This window comes from Leucoraja erinacea, chromosome 6 (genome assembly GCF_028641065.1).
Source record: "Leucoraja erinacea ecotype New England chromosome 6, Leri_hhj_1, whole genome shotgun sequence".
NCBI lineage: Eukaryota > Metazoa > Chordata > Chondrichthyes > Rajiformes > Rajidae > Leucoraja > Leucoraja erinaceus.
In genome coordinates, this window is record NC_073382.1 from 42,719,834 (window position 1) to 42,733,907 (window position 14,074).

At 44.7% G+C, this 14,074-nt stretch overlaps 1 protein-coding gene across 1 annotated transcript in view; it reads left to right on the top strand.

Annotated features, from left to right (window-relative positions):
- Nucleotides 1-331: 331 nt before the first annotated feature.
- ccdc169 (coiled-coil domain containing 169) overlaps nucleotides 332-14,074 on the top strand; it is a 29,420-nt gene continuing 15,677 nt past the window's right edge. The window contains 5 exon segments of the mRNA XM_055636833.1: nucleotides 332-390; nucleotides 392-600; nucleotides 8,289-8,371; nucleotides 10,240-10,350; nucleotides 13,923-13,963. Coding sequence (XP_055492808.1) covers nucleotides 334-390; nucleotides 392-600; nucleotides 8,289-8,371; nucleotides 10,240-10,350; nucleotides 13,923-13,963 — 501 coding nt within the window. The 5' untranslated portion in view covers nucleotides 332-333.

The following is a 14,074-nucleotide window of genomic DNA, read 5'->3' on the forward strand; positions in this document are numbered from 1 at the left end:
CATGGTTACGTGATGTTTCGGGTTTGGATCTTTCTTCAGACTGATCAGTCGTGTTGTATTAGTCTGAAGAAGGGTCTCGACCTGAAACATCACCTATCCATGTTCTCCATGGATGCTGCCTGACCCGCTGAGTTACTACAGCACGTTGAATCAATCAAGGGTTTGTTTAGATGGGAGCCACCAAGGAAGAGAGGGGCCTGTTCCCATGCACTGTGACTGCTGCCTGTTGTGTCCCCGGGCGTGGTGCAGTAGGGGAGGTGAGGGAGCTCCCTGTGCCGACCCTGTTTAGTGATCCCGCCCCGCCCGCTGTCCCCACGCGTGTACCGACTACCAATGTGCGTCTTCATCCGCCGGTACTCCCTCGCACTCTCCCCCGGCCCGTCCATCAGCGCCGGCCGCCGTCCCGTAGATAGCAGCGGACCCGGGGGAACGGCCTCGCTTGGCGGGAAAAGCCACGCCGACTTCCGCCTCGGGTCACGTGGACGGGCGGTATCCGGGGCAACGAAGAAACAACATGGAGTCGTCGCGGGCCCGGCCGGGGGGTGAGATGGAGATGGAACAAGAGCTGGAGCAGGAGCTGGAGCAGGAGCGGGCCATGAGGTCAGAACAGGGGACGGGAAAACTCAGGGCGCTGTCTGTCGGCACCCCTGGGTTTTGTTTGCACCTCAGGGCGCTCCCTGCTCTGATGGGGTGCTGTCTGTTTGATGGGGTGCTGTCTGTCTGATGGGGTGCTGTCTGTGCTGACAGGGTGCTGTCTGTTTGATGGGATGCTGTCTGCACCTCAGGGCGATCACTGCATTGATCGGGTGCGTCTGTCCGATGGGGTGCTGTCTGCACCTCAGGTGCTCCCTGCACAGGTGGAGTGCTGTCTGTGCTGACTGGGTGCTTTCTGCACGCACCTCAGGGTGCTGTCTGTCCACATCTTGGGGTGCTGCATGGCTGCACTGACAGGGTGCTGTGTCCTGACTTTCTACGTACATGATACCTGCTGTGTTTCTCGAGAGAGAGAGAGAGCTGGTGAACCTGTTACATCCTCTCACAAAACTCATCTCTTGGAGTTTCAACATGAACATTGCCCAGCCGACTTCCCTCACTCCATGACCGGCCAAGAGCGCTCTCTGCTGGCAGTAAAATCAACACCATCTACAAATTAAAACACAAATGTATCCAATATATGTTATAAACAAATGGAAAAATGCTATAAAATCTCAGCAGGGCAGGCAGCATCTGTGGAAGCACAAACATTTATTGATCTGCCAAGTGTCTTCCTTTGGAGCATAGGAGGCTGAAGGGGGACCTTATTGAGGTGTACATGATCATGAGGGGCATGAATAAAGTGAACGTTCACAGTCTTTTTCATAGAACATGAAACAGTACAGCATAGGTACTGCCCTTTAGCCCACAATGTCTGTGCCGAACATGGTGCCAAGACCACGCCTGAACATAACTCATATCTCTCTATTCCCTGCATATCCATGTGCCCATCTGAAACTGTTTTAAATACCACTATCCACTATGTCTACTTGAACCACCATCGCTGGCTGCACGTTCCAGGCACCCACCACCTTCTGTGTAAAAAAAAACTATGCCCCACATATCTCTTTTAACCTCCCGTTGTACACCTTACTATACAGCTATCCTGCGTTTGGACTGTTCGACCTGCTGCCCTCTGGAAGGCGCTCTGATCAGGAATAGCTGCTTCCCGAGAATTATATCTACCTACCCTATCTATTCCTCCTCATAATTTTATATACATTCCCCCCCCCTATCAGGTCTCCATTGTATTAACCTCCAGCGTTCACTGTACATGTATAGAAAAAGCATATCTATAGTCTGTCCAACCTCAGCGTTCCCTGTAGCTCCAACCTTTCCCTGTAGCTAATAACCCCTATTCCAAGCATCATTCTGGTAAACATCCTCTGCACCCTTTCCCCGGGTAGAGGATTCTAAAACTGGAGGCATAGGCGTAAGTTGAGAGAGAAAAGATTTAAGAGGGACTTCAGGGGCGACTTTTTCACTCAGAGGATAGTCCGTATCTGGAATGAGCTGCCAGAGTAAACTATAGAAGCAGATATATGGATGGGAAGCGTTTAGAGGTAAATAGGCCAAATGCATGCAAATGGGACTAACCCAGTATGTCAACTTGGTTGTCCTGAACAAGATGGGCTGAAGGGCCTGTTCTAATGTTATACAACTCTATGACTCTGTGTGCCTTTTCCCCGTGTGAACATGATTTGTATTTTATCAAGAATGGGATGTTGCATACCTTGTGAGCAGGGCTCTGCCTACTTTCTAGTTTAGGTTTAAGCTTATTATCATAACATGTACTGAGGTACAGTGAAAGTCTTTGTTTTGCGTGATGTTCATTTGGATTAGATCATACTATACAGAAATACAATCAAGCTAAACTCAAGTACAATAGTAGAGCAAAGGGGAAGATACAGAGTGCAGAATATAGTTCTTAGCATTGTAGCACATCAGTTCCAGAGACAAAGTACAATGTCTGGAATGGGGCAGTGAATCAGACAGTACTCTAGAGTCATACAGCACAGAAACAGGTCCTTCAGCCCAGCCAGCCCATGCTCACAAAGATGCCCCATGTACATTACACACACCTGATTATGAACTGTCCACATCCTTCTAAATCTTTCCTATCCATGCACCTGTTCAAGTGTATTGAAATGATGTTATAGTGCCTGTCTCAACTACCTGCTCTGGCAGTTCATTCTATATACCCATCACCAACTGTGTAGAAAGTTGCCCCTTAGATTCCTATTAAATCTTTGTCTTCTCACTTTACACCTATGTCATTTGGTTCTTGTTTCCCCTACTCTTGGTTAAAAGGCACTCTGCATTTACACGATCTGATCCCCTCACAATCTATAAGATCACCCTTCGTCCTCTTATACTCTAAGGAATAAAGTCCAAGCCTGCCTAACCTCTCCCCATAGCTCAAACCCTCAATTCCTGGCAAAAGTCTGGCAACTTATGGAAGGACCGTTCAGAAGCCTGATAACAGAGGGGAAGAAGCTGCTCCCGTAGCTGCCAATTCAAACTTCTGTATTTTCTGCCGGATGGGAGCTGGGAGAAGAAGGATGATCAGGGTGGGACAAGTCTTTGATTATGTTCAATAGTCAATAGTGCTTTATTTTTCACATATGCAATTGCACAGTGAAATTATGTTTGTATATTTTACACATGCAGGCGGCGCCATTATTGACGCCAGTGTCCAAAGTCATGTCCGTCGGCCCGTGCGCTCGGTATACCGGAGCAGTTCCCATGAACCGATGTCCCTCTCCTCTCCACGCCCACCCATCTTTGTGTCCCGGGGGCAATCCTGCAGCTGACCTTGAAGGCACTGGAGGCAATACCCCAGTCCACCCTCCTACCGGTCTTTGCTCCTAACGCCCGATGTCTCCAGCTCCCTCCCGCTTACACCGATCGGCTGATTTACTAAAGCAGCGTGAAGTGTGGATGGAATCAATGATGGGATGTCTGGTCTGTGTCATGGACTGGGCAACATCCACACTGACTGTAATTTCTAGTGGACCAGGCCAGAGCTGTTGCCAAACCAAGCTGTGACAGTCTGCTTTCTGGGGTGCCTCTGTGGAAGAGTGCATGACGACAACGTGCTGTTAGACAGATCACAACAATGGCAAACTGCCAGGTTCCTGAGGCAGGATTTCCAACAGAGAGCGATCCCGACTGACTTTGAGCGCAGAGGAGCCTCCTCTTATGTCTGTGTTACTCGAGAAATGTTGTTAATTAGAATGAATTTTCCCAGAAGAATCAGTTTGATCCTGAACGACAAGACTTAACAATGCAAAAAACACTCTCACATCCTTGCTACCGTTGTTTGAATGCATGACAAGCCACCAGCCCAAGGGCAGGGATGAGAACAGAGGTCTCCAGTGCTAAACAGTGCAGATGTGATGTAGCAATTGCACAGCACTGTATTGACCATGTTTCTGGATGTGCTGAGCACAACAGCATCAATAAAATATTTATAATTTTGTGGCAGAAGGCTGTTGAAATAAATATGTGACAATATCTGCCTCTCTCTCTCTCTGCCCCTCTCTCCCCCCCTCTCTCTCTCTCTGCCCCTCTCACTCTCTCGCCCTTCTCTCTCTCTCCCCCTCCCTCTCCCATCCTCCCTCCCCCTCCCTCTCCCCTCCTTTCCCCATCCCCCTCCACCCTCCCTCTCCACCCTCTTCCCTCCCCATCCCCCCTCCCCACATCTCCCCCCTCTCCCATACCCTCTCCCCCTCCCCTCCCCCTCCCCCTCCCCCCTCCCCCCTCCCCCCATCTCCTCCCCCCCATCTCCCTCCCCCCCCCCATCTCCCCTCCTTTCCCCCCATCTGCCCCCCCCCCCTCTCTAGATGCACCTGTGGGTTGGGGGCTATGCGTCAGTGGATAGGGCGAGGATGGGGTAAAAGGAGCCAATGAACAATATTAATATAATATCAAGGGGGGTGGTTAGTGTGTGGGGGGTGTGGTTAGTGTGTGTGTGTGTTGCATTGGGGGAACAGGTGAGTGATGGAATATTGCGTTGGGGAATCAGGCCTCCCATGTGACTTGGACCCAACGGGTCCCACTTAGTCTAGTAAGCTCTAAAGTCTACGGTGTAGTCCCGATCTTCCACCCTACTTCATTATGGATATTGGACTTTTTCTCTGTAACATTGCAACACCATAACACTATATTCTACGCTCTGGTATTTTACTCTGTGCACTGCCTGTTGTACTTGTGCGTGGCTTGATTGTACTAATGTATAGTGTAGTATGATTTGACTGGATAGCACCCGAACAAAAGCTTTTCACTGTACCTCAGACAATAATAAACCAATGCTGATATGAGAATGCATAATGGCATTGTAAGTCTGATTGCTCTCTGATTTATGTTACAGAGCCGTAGTCATACAGTACAGAAACAGGCCCTGCGGCTCACTTATCCATGCCGACCAAGGTCTACACTAGTCCAGCTTGCCCGAGTTTGGCCCATATGTTAATGTAAGTCTAGGTGTTTGTTGTTGAATACTCCAGTCGTCTGGACTGTGGGTCATAATCGGATTACAATCGGCGTCTTTAATCAAAGGCAATCACAGCATCAGGAAACTGCACGTGTCGTCTCCCAGGTGTCTTTCATCAGGAAATATAATCGGCCATGTTACATGGGGTATTTCAACATGCAGGTAGACAGGGAAAATCAGGTTGGTACTTGATCCCATGAGAAGGAATTTGTAATGCCTACAAGGTTCTTACAGCAGCTTGTAGTTGAGCCTACTAGGGAATAGGCAATTCTGGATTTGGTGTTATGTAACAAACCAGATTGGATTAGGGATCTTAAGCTAAAGAAACCACTAGGAACAAGTGATGATAAAGTGATAACATTAAATCTGCAGTTTGAGCGGGAGAAGATGAAATCAGATGTGTCGGTATTATTGTTGAGTAAAGGTATATATAGAGGAATGAGTGAAGAGCTGGCTAAAGTTGATTGGAAAGGGACCAGAGCAGGAATGACGGTGGAGCAGCAATGGCAGGAGTTTCTAGGAGTAATTTTCATCCCAAAGAGGAAGAAAGATTCTAAGGAGAGAATGAGGCTGACAAGCGAAGTCAAAAGCAGCATAAAACTAAAAGAGAAGGCATATAATATTGCAAAGATTAGTGGGAAGCTAGAGGATTGGGGAGCTTTTAAAAACCTACAGAAGGTAACTATAAAGGCAATAAGGGAAGAAAAGATTAAATATAAAGGTAAGCTAGCCAATGATATAAAATAGCTTTTTTCAGATATATAAAGGGTAAGAGAGGGGCGAGAGTGGACTTTGGACTGCTGGAAAATGATACTGGAGAAGTAATAATGGGGAATAAAGAAATGGCAGAGGAATGAAATACATTTTTTGTTTCTGTCTTCACAGTGGAAGACACCAGCAACGTGCCAGAAATTCAAGAGAGTCGGGGTGGAAGTTAGTGCAGTAGCTATCACTAAGTAGCTTGGAATGTTGAAAGGTCTGAAGATGGATAAATAACCTGGACAAGATGGACTGCACCCAAGACTTCTGAAAGAGGTGGCTTTTGAGATTGTGGAGGCATTAGTGGGGGCATTAGTGGTGATCTTTCAAGCATCACTAGAGAAAGGAGTGATCCCAGACGACTGGAACATTGCAAATATTACTCCGCTGTTCAAGAAGGGAGTGAAGCAAAAAGAGGGGAAGCAGGCCGGTTAGCCTGACTTCAGTGGTTGGTAAGATTTTGGAGTCCGTTATTAAGGATGAGGTTTCCGTGTACTTAGAAGCGCATGACAAAATAGGCCAAAGTCAGCATGGTTTTGTGAAGGGGAGATCGTGCCTGACAAATTTGTTGGAATTCTTTGAAGAAATAAATAGCAGGATAGATAAAAGAGAATCAGTGGATGTTGTTTATCTGAATTTTCAAATGGCCTTTGATATGGTGCCACAAGTGAATCTGCTAAACAGGATGGGAGTCCATGATATTAGAAGGAAGATACTAGTATGGGCAGAAGGATGGCTGAAAGAGTGGGAATAAAGGAGTCTTTTTCTGGTTGGCTGCCAGTGACTAGCGGTATTCCGCAGGGGTTGGTGTTGGGGCTGCTACTCTTCACGTTGTATGGAATTGATAGCTTTGTGGCTATATTTGCAGATGATACAAAGATGGAGGGGCAGGTAGTGTAGAGAAAGCAGGGACTCAGCAGAAGGACTTGGACAGGTTGGGAGAGTGGGCTAAGAAGTGGCAGATGGAATACAGTATAGCAAAATGTGAAGTCATGTATTTTGGTAGTAGGAATAAAGCGTAGACTAAATGTTGAGAGAATTCCGAAATTGGAGGTGCAAAGGGAATTGGGAGTGCTGGAGCAGGATTCCCAAAAGGTTAATTTGCAAGTTGAATCGATAGAGAGGAAGGCAAATGCAATGTTAGAATTTATTTAGAGAGGACTAGAATATAAAAGCAGAGATGTGATGCTGAGATTTTAAGTCACTCGTCAGGAGTATTGGATGCAGTTTTGGTCCACATATCTGAGGAGGGATGTGTTGCCATTAGAGAGGGTCCAGAGGAGGTTTACGAGAATGAACCCGGGGATGATTGGGTTAACATATGATGACCGTTTGACAGCACTGGCCTGTACTCGCTGGAGTTTAGAAGAAAATTACTGAATAGAGTGGATGTAGAGAGGATGTTTCCATTAGTGGGAACTAGTGGGAGAGTCTAGGACCAGAGGGCACAGTCTCAGAATAAAATGATGTGTCTTTACAAACGGGATGAGAAGGAAGTTCTTAAATTAGAGGGTGGTGAATCTGTGGCATTCATTGCCACAGGTGGCTGGGGAGGTAATTTTGGGATTTTCTGGGCATTTCTAAAGCGTAGATTCATGATCTTGATTAGTAAGGATGTCGGGGTTATAAGGCGAAGGCAGGAGAATGGGGTTGAGGGGGAAGGATAGATCAGCCATGATGAATGGCGGAGTAGACTTGATGAACCAAATGGCCTAATTCTGCTCCTACCACTTATAACCATAAGCTTTCTGCCCTAAACAAATGACTCCCACGATATAACAATTGCCGATAGGAACCAAAATTAATGTGGGTCGTGACTGACTAACCAAAATGTTATTTAATAATAATATAATTGGTAGACATAGAATAATAACTATAGTGATAATATATTGTACGATATTATAAGCCATACAAAAATAAATGTAATACAGTAACTAAGATTACATTAGTGGTAATCTGTCTAGGAATGTTACATAAATATACAAGAGGCAACTCTAGCCTGGAAACCATGGCAACAAGCCTATTTTTAGCATTTAATGCAAATATAGGATGCCCTTTACAAATGCTTACTATAACCAGACACTGCAATATGGTTAGAGTGGGAAATAATACAATGTATAATACCACATTTTCTTTGCACTAAAAACTCACTGGTGTGTTTTTTGCTAAAATGGCTGTTTATTTCAGTGGATTATCAGGAACAGCTCCCCCTCTGTTATCTAGATTGTGAACAGGCCTTTCATAAGCTAGAGTACTGTTCGATTCCCCTCTACCCCATTGAGGACATTGGACTTTTGTCTGTGGAACTGATGCGCTACAATACTGAGAACAATATTCTGCACCCTGTATCTTCCCCTTTTCTGTGCCAATTATGCTTGAATTTGATTTGATTGTATCTATGTATGGTGTATCTGATCTGACTGGCTAGCATGCAAAACAAAGCTTGGTACACACAACAATAATAAACCTAAACTTAAATTATGTTTTTATTTTAATATAGGGACATGCTTGAACAATCTGCTTCTGAACTAAGAAAACTAGTATCTCAGCTAGAGAAACGAATCAACACCATTGAAGATGAAGGTACATAAAGATTTGCATCCCTAAATGGATTTTAAAGAATTATCATAATTTCAGAAGCCTTTGACAGGACTCATCATCAAACAACATAGAGCAGTGCAGCACAGGAACAGGCCCTTTGGCCCACAATGTCCATGCCAAACATGATGCCAAGTTAAACTAAACACCTCTGCCTGCACGTGATCCATATCCCTCCATTCCCTGCATATCCATGTGCCTATCCGAAAGCCTCTTAAATGCCACTATCATGTCTGCCTCCACCATCACCCACGGCAGCATGTTCCAGGCACCCACCATCCTGTGTAAACAAAAACCCACTCCGCATATCTCCTTTAAACTTTGTCCCTCTCACCTTAAACCTATGTCAGTACCTGTGATGGACCAGGCAGTGTTCACCACCTTTTGCAGTCTTCTTTGTTCCTGGGCGTTCGAGTTGCTAAACCAGGCCGTGATGTAACCCGCCAATATGCTCTCTACTGTACTCCTGTGGATCTTCAAGAGGGTATTCATTGACATACCTAACCTCCTCAATTACCTCAACCAATGGCTCACTTCATTATCCTGATGAATTTTCACCTTTCCAGTCAGATATCAATGTGGCTGCTCTGTGACCTATATGATCCAGTTTGCTCAGTAATGCTATATATAAATATGTTTTATGCACAAAGGAAAATACATAAAATAAACATTGATAACAATGTAAATAAAATGCAGACACAAGAGACTGCGGGTGCTGGAATCTTGAACAAAACACAAGGTGATCAACGGGATGCGATCTCATTGGCTCTCCACTCTGCACTGGGCCACTTTCGACGATAAAAACAAATGTCAGCCTGTTGTTTAGAGTTTAGCGATACATCATGGAAACAGACTCTTTGGTCGCCAAGTCCAAGCTAACCATTGATTACTTGTACAATACTTATGTGTCATGCCACTTTCCCATCCACTCTACACACTAGGGGCAATTTACCTACAATTTAACCTACAAACCTGCATGTCTTTGGGATGCGGGAGGAAACCGGAACACCTGGGGAAAACTCATGCGGTCACAGGGAGAATGTGCAAAATCCACACAGACAGCACCCAAGGTCAGGATCGAACCTGGGTCTCTGGCACTATGAGGTAGCGGCTCTATCAGCTGCGTCATTGTGCTGCCCTTAAATGTTCATAGACTACATCTCAAAGTTCATCAGCATCATCCCCTTCCAACATGTTACCAAGCTTAGGGAACTGGGTCTCTACCCATCCCTTTGCAACTGGATTCTTTTCCTAAACAAGATTTGAAAATTTGAATTTTGTACTTGAAACTTACACTGAAGTTTGAACTAAGTAACTAAAAAAAAAATCCAATTAGACATCAGGTATGTTTTTTCCTTTTGTTATTGAGACGTGTACGCTATCGGCAATGAAAGCATTTTTTAGAATTATGTCAAAGAGTCATTCAGTACAGAAATAACCCTTCTGCCCAACTCGTCCATGTTGACCAAGATGATTTAGAACCCACTGCATGGGGTGGTGGTGTGGAGGTAGATATGATAGTGGCATTTAAAAGACTTTCGGATAGGCATATGAATATGCAGGGAATGGAAAGATATGGGTTATGTGCAGATAGATAAGTGATGGTCTTGGCATCATGTTCGGCGCAATATTGGGCCGCAAAACAGGCCAAAAGGCCTGTTCTTGTGCTGTACTGTTCTATGTAAGATGCCCCATTGTCCCTTGCTGTCTACCTTTGAGGAAGTTATTAATTATTTGCACACTTGTAAAGTTCTCCAATACAAGTTATCCAATACAAAGCCTCACTAATACACCACAAACACACTCACCGTGCATTAACGCAAAAGTGTTTTTTAATTTTCATCCATCTTTAGGGAATGAATGGAAAACCAGATTTGAAACTCAACAGGAGCTGAATCTGCAACTGGAGAGGCAGATCAGAATATTGGAAGAGAAGGTCGAGTATACTCGTGGCAATCCCGCTGGTAAGTATTTACACAGTTTTCATTCTTTGTTTTAGACTTTAGACTTTTGAGATACAGCATTGAAAAAGACCTAGTCCGCGCCGACCAGCGATCACCCCGTACACTCGTTCTATCCTACACACTAGGGACAATTTTACAGAAGCCAATTAACTTACAAACCCACACGTCTTTGGAGCACACCCGGAGTTAATCTACGCAGTCACAGGGAGAACGTACAAACTCAGTACAGACAGCACCCATAGTCAGGATCGAGGATGCTGCATCACTATAATAGAAACATAGAAACATAGAAAATAGGTGGAGGAGTAGGCCATTCGGCCCTTCATAATGCAGAGTACACTTTCATTTCTGCAGATTAAAAGCCTTGGACAGGTACATGGACAGGAATATTTTAGAGAAATATTGGCTAAACGTGGGCAGGGGGGGCTAGTGTAGATGGGACATCTCGATCAACGTGGGCAAGTAGTGGTGAAGAACCTGTTTCCATGCCGTATGACTCTATGACTTTAAATGAGACTAGCTAGGATAGACCATCAACCCCTCTGAAACTGTTTTTGAATGCACCAGAGTAGGGATATCAAAAAAGCAGAGGACAGGTTTAAGGTGAGAGGGGAAGGATTTAATAGGAATCTGAAGGACAACTTTTTGCAGAGGGCGGTGGGTATATGGAATGAGCTTCCAGAGGAAGTAGTTGAGGCAGGTGCAATAACAACATTTAAAGGACATTTGGGAGGCATGGACAAGTTGGGCCGGTGTCTATTTCCAAGACCCGGGATCGATCCTGGCCTCGGGTACTGTCTTTGTGGAGTTTGCACAAAATATATATAAACCCCCTGTAGGTATTCTCCGAGTTCTCCGGTTTCCACCCGCATCTCAAAGACGTGCGGATTTGTAGGTTAATTGGCCTCTGTAAATTGTCTTTAAACCCCTGTCTCACGATGCGAGTCCACCCACGAGTGATCCCGAGTTAAAAACAAATCAAACACATGGTAATCACGTAGAATTAACGTAGCGGGAACATCGGAACTCATGGACGTAACTTAGCGACTCGTAACACTAACGGCAGGAACTCTGGAAACTTGTTAACTCGTGAAAATCTTTCAACATGATGAAAGATTTCCACGAGTCAAATTTACTCTTGAAGTAAAAAATTCTAACTTTTAAACTCGTTGTAAGAACGTAGTAGCCCGTGAGTTTACCGTAGTGACTCATGAGTCTACCGTGGGCACTCTTTAACTCAGCGGGACAGGCAGCATCTCTGGAGAGAAGGAATGGGTGACGGGATGACATCTCCAAAATTCTGCAGCGTCTTTGTGTTACTCCAGCACTGTGTGTTCACTTTTTGTCAACCAGCATCTGCCCTTTCTTGTGTATGACATTATTTGTATCCGTGGCAGTTGATTGTCGCTCCCTTCAGTTTCCCAGGGGGTCGGGACGGGACTGGAGTTCGGAGGGAAAGATGGGGGGGGGGGGGGGGGTAGGGGAGGGGGGGGGGGGGGAGGGGGGGGGGGGGGGGAGGGGGGGGGGGGGGGGGGGGACAATTGTATGATAGGTGTACTGACTGTGTGGGCAGACACTTTGGTAGGGATTGCCCATGGGGAGAGAGGGATGGGGGAGAGGGAGGGGAAGAGAGGGAGGGGGAGAAGGGAGAGAGAGAGGAGGACAGGAGAGAGAAACAGAGAAATAATAAGAGGAACAGAAGAATCTGAAGCAAGCACCTCACTATTATTGGTTCTTATTTATGGGATAAAAATCTTTTATCCAAGGTAACAAGAATAACAATGCGCAAAATTAAAATGGTTATTGTGACGAAATGGGGAAGAAGGATTTAAAAAGTGTCCGCTAACAATTATATTAACTACGTGGAAATTTCTGCATGGATAGATGACGACTCAGAGCATGTCAATAGCGATCTTTTTGTTTATTTCTCCTATCAGTATAAAGATTAAAAAATAACCAAATAGTCCTGCATGTTGAGTGCATAACAAGAATGACTAAAGGTCAGAGCTGTCCCTTCCACACCTCATTATGCACATACCAAAGATGGGTAAAAATACCAGATTTAAACCAATTCAGACAGGAAATCTTTTATCAATTAAACGTTCTCAAGTTGCTTTTGCTGTTTATTAACTGATAAAAAATTATCATCAGTAGCTTTTGCTTTCAATTCTTGTAATTGATAATTTTTTATCATCCAGGCAGCACCAGAAACCCGGGTTCGATCCTGACCTCGGTGCAGAGTTTGAGCTTTGTCTTTCATTCAGAGGTTGCGGGCGGGCTGGGGTGACTGTAGGGTTCTGAAAACATTGTTTCCCAGGGCTGGGGTGAGTGTGAAAGGGGTGGTTTCTGGGCAGATCTGCCCAATCAGCAATGTTTTGAGTTGCTGCTTTTTATACAGTTTAAGTCGCGACGGTGGGACCGTCTGCTCTGACGGACATACTGGGTGAGTAGAGAGACACACACTGCTATCCCTCTGGTCTACGGACCTTGCTGTCGGGGGAAAAAATAATGTTAATGTTCAATTTACCTAATCTTTTGTTAGAAGTTTACCAACGTTTTGATGAGAGATAAATTAAGGGAATAAAACAATCTTACATAGAAACATAGAAAATAGGTGCAGGAGTAGGCATTATTCGAGCCTGCACCGCCATTCAATATGATCATGGCTGACACAAAAAGCTGGAGTAACTCAGCCAAGCCGGCAGCATCTCTGGTTTTTTCAGTCTGAAGAAGGGACTCGACCAGAAATGTCACCCATTCCTTCTCTCCAGAAATGCTGCATGTCCCGCTGAGTTACTCCAGCATTTTGTGTCAATCTTCGGTGTAAACCAGCATCTTCAGTTCCTCCCGACACAAAACAGCCAATGCCTTTCAATGATTGATGTCAGACCTTGAACAAATGCAGTTCAAATGGACTTTTGAATGCAAACTGCTCTAAAAGTTTGAAGGAAGGAATTGCAGATACTAGTTTAAACCAAAGATAGACACAAAATGATGGACTAACTCAGCTGGTCAGGCAGCATCTCTAGAGAAAAGAAATAGGTGATGTTTCGGTTCGAGATCGTTCTTCAGGCTGGGTCTTTTTATAGTGTAAAAAAAACCTACATTATATCATTTTTACCATGTGATGATTTTTCCACATGTCAGTAGTCGTTGTTGGCTCAAGAGTAACTCGGGAGAGGAACTTGGTAACTCAGGAGAGGAACTTGGTACATCGCAGAAATGAGAAGTAAACGGCAAACAGACATTCACGTGGGAACTCATTTAACTTCGTGAACATAAACTTGGAATCTTGTAGACAACCACGAGTTTAATTTTTTCTTTCACTCGTGATCACTTGTGGGTGGACTCGCACCGTGAGACAGGGCCATTAGTGTGCAGGGAGTGGTTGTGGAAGTGGGTTAACTTAGAACTAGTGTGAATGGGTGATCTCGATGGACAGAAGGGCCTGTTTCCACATAGTACCTTTAAACTAAATTGAAGTAGTTATTGCTAGCATTTTTTTACTGATACTGAATGACTTTACTAGGATGAATTATTTTGAATTAAATTATGTCACATTTTTGTTTTAGACAGACTATCTTCTGTACGTTCATTTCAGGAAATGCCAATGGTAAGTACAATAATTTGAAATTTGTTGCACCTGTACATGTTAGTGATTATGTCTCTTGATATAGTTCTAAATAATCCTATGAACAATACTATTTTCTCACAATGAAGCTTT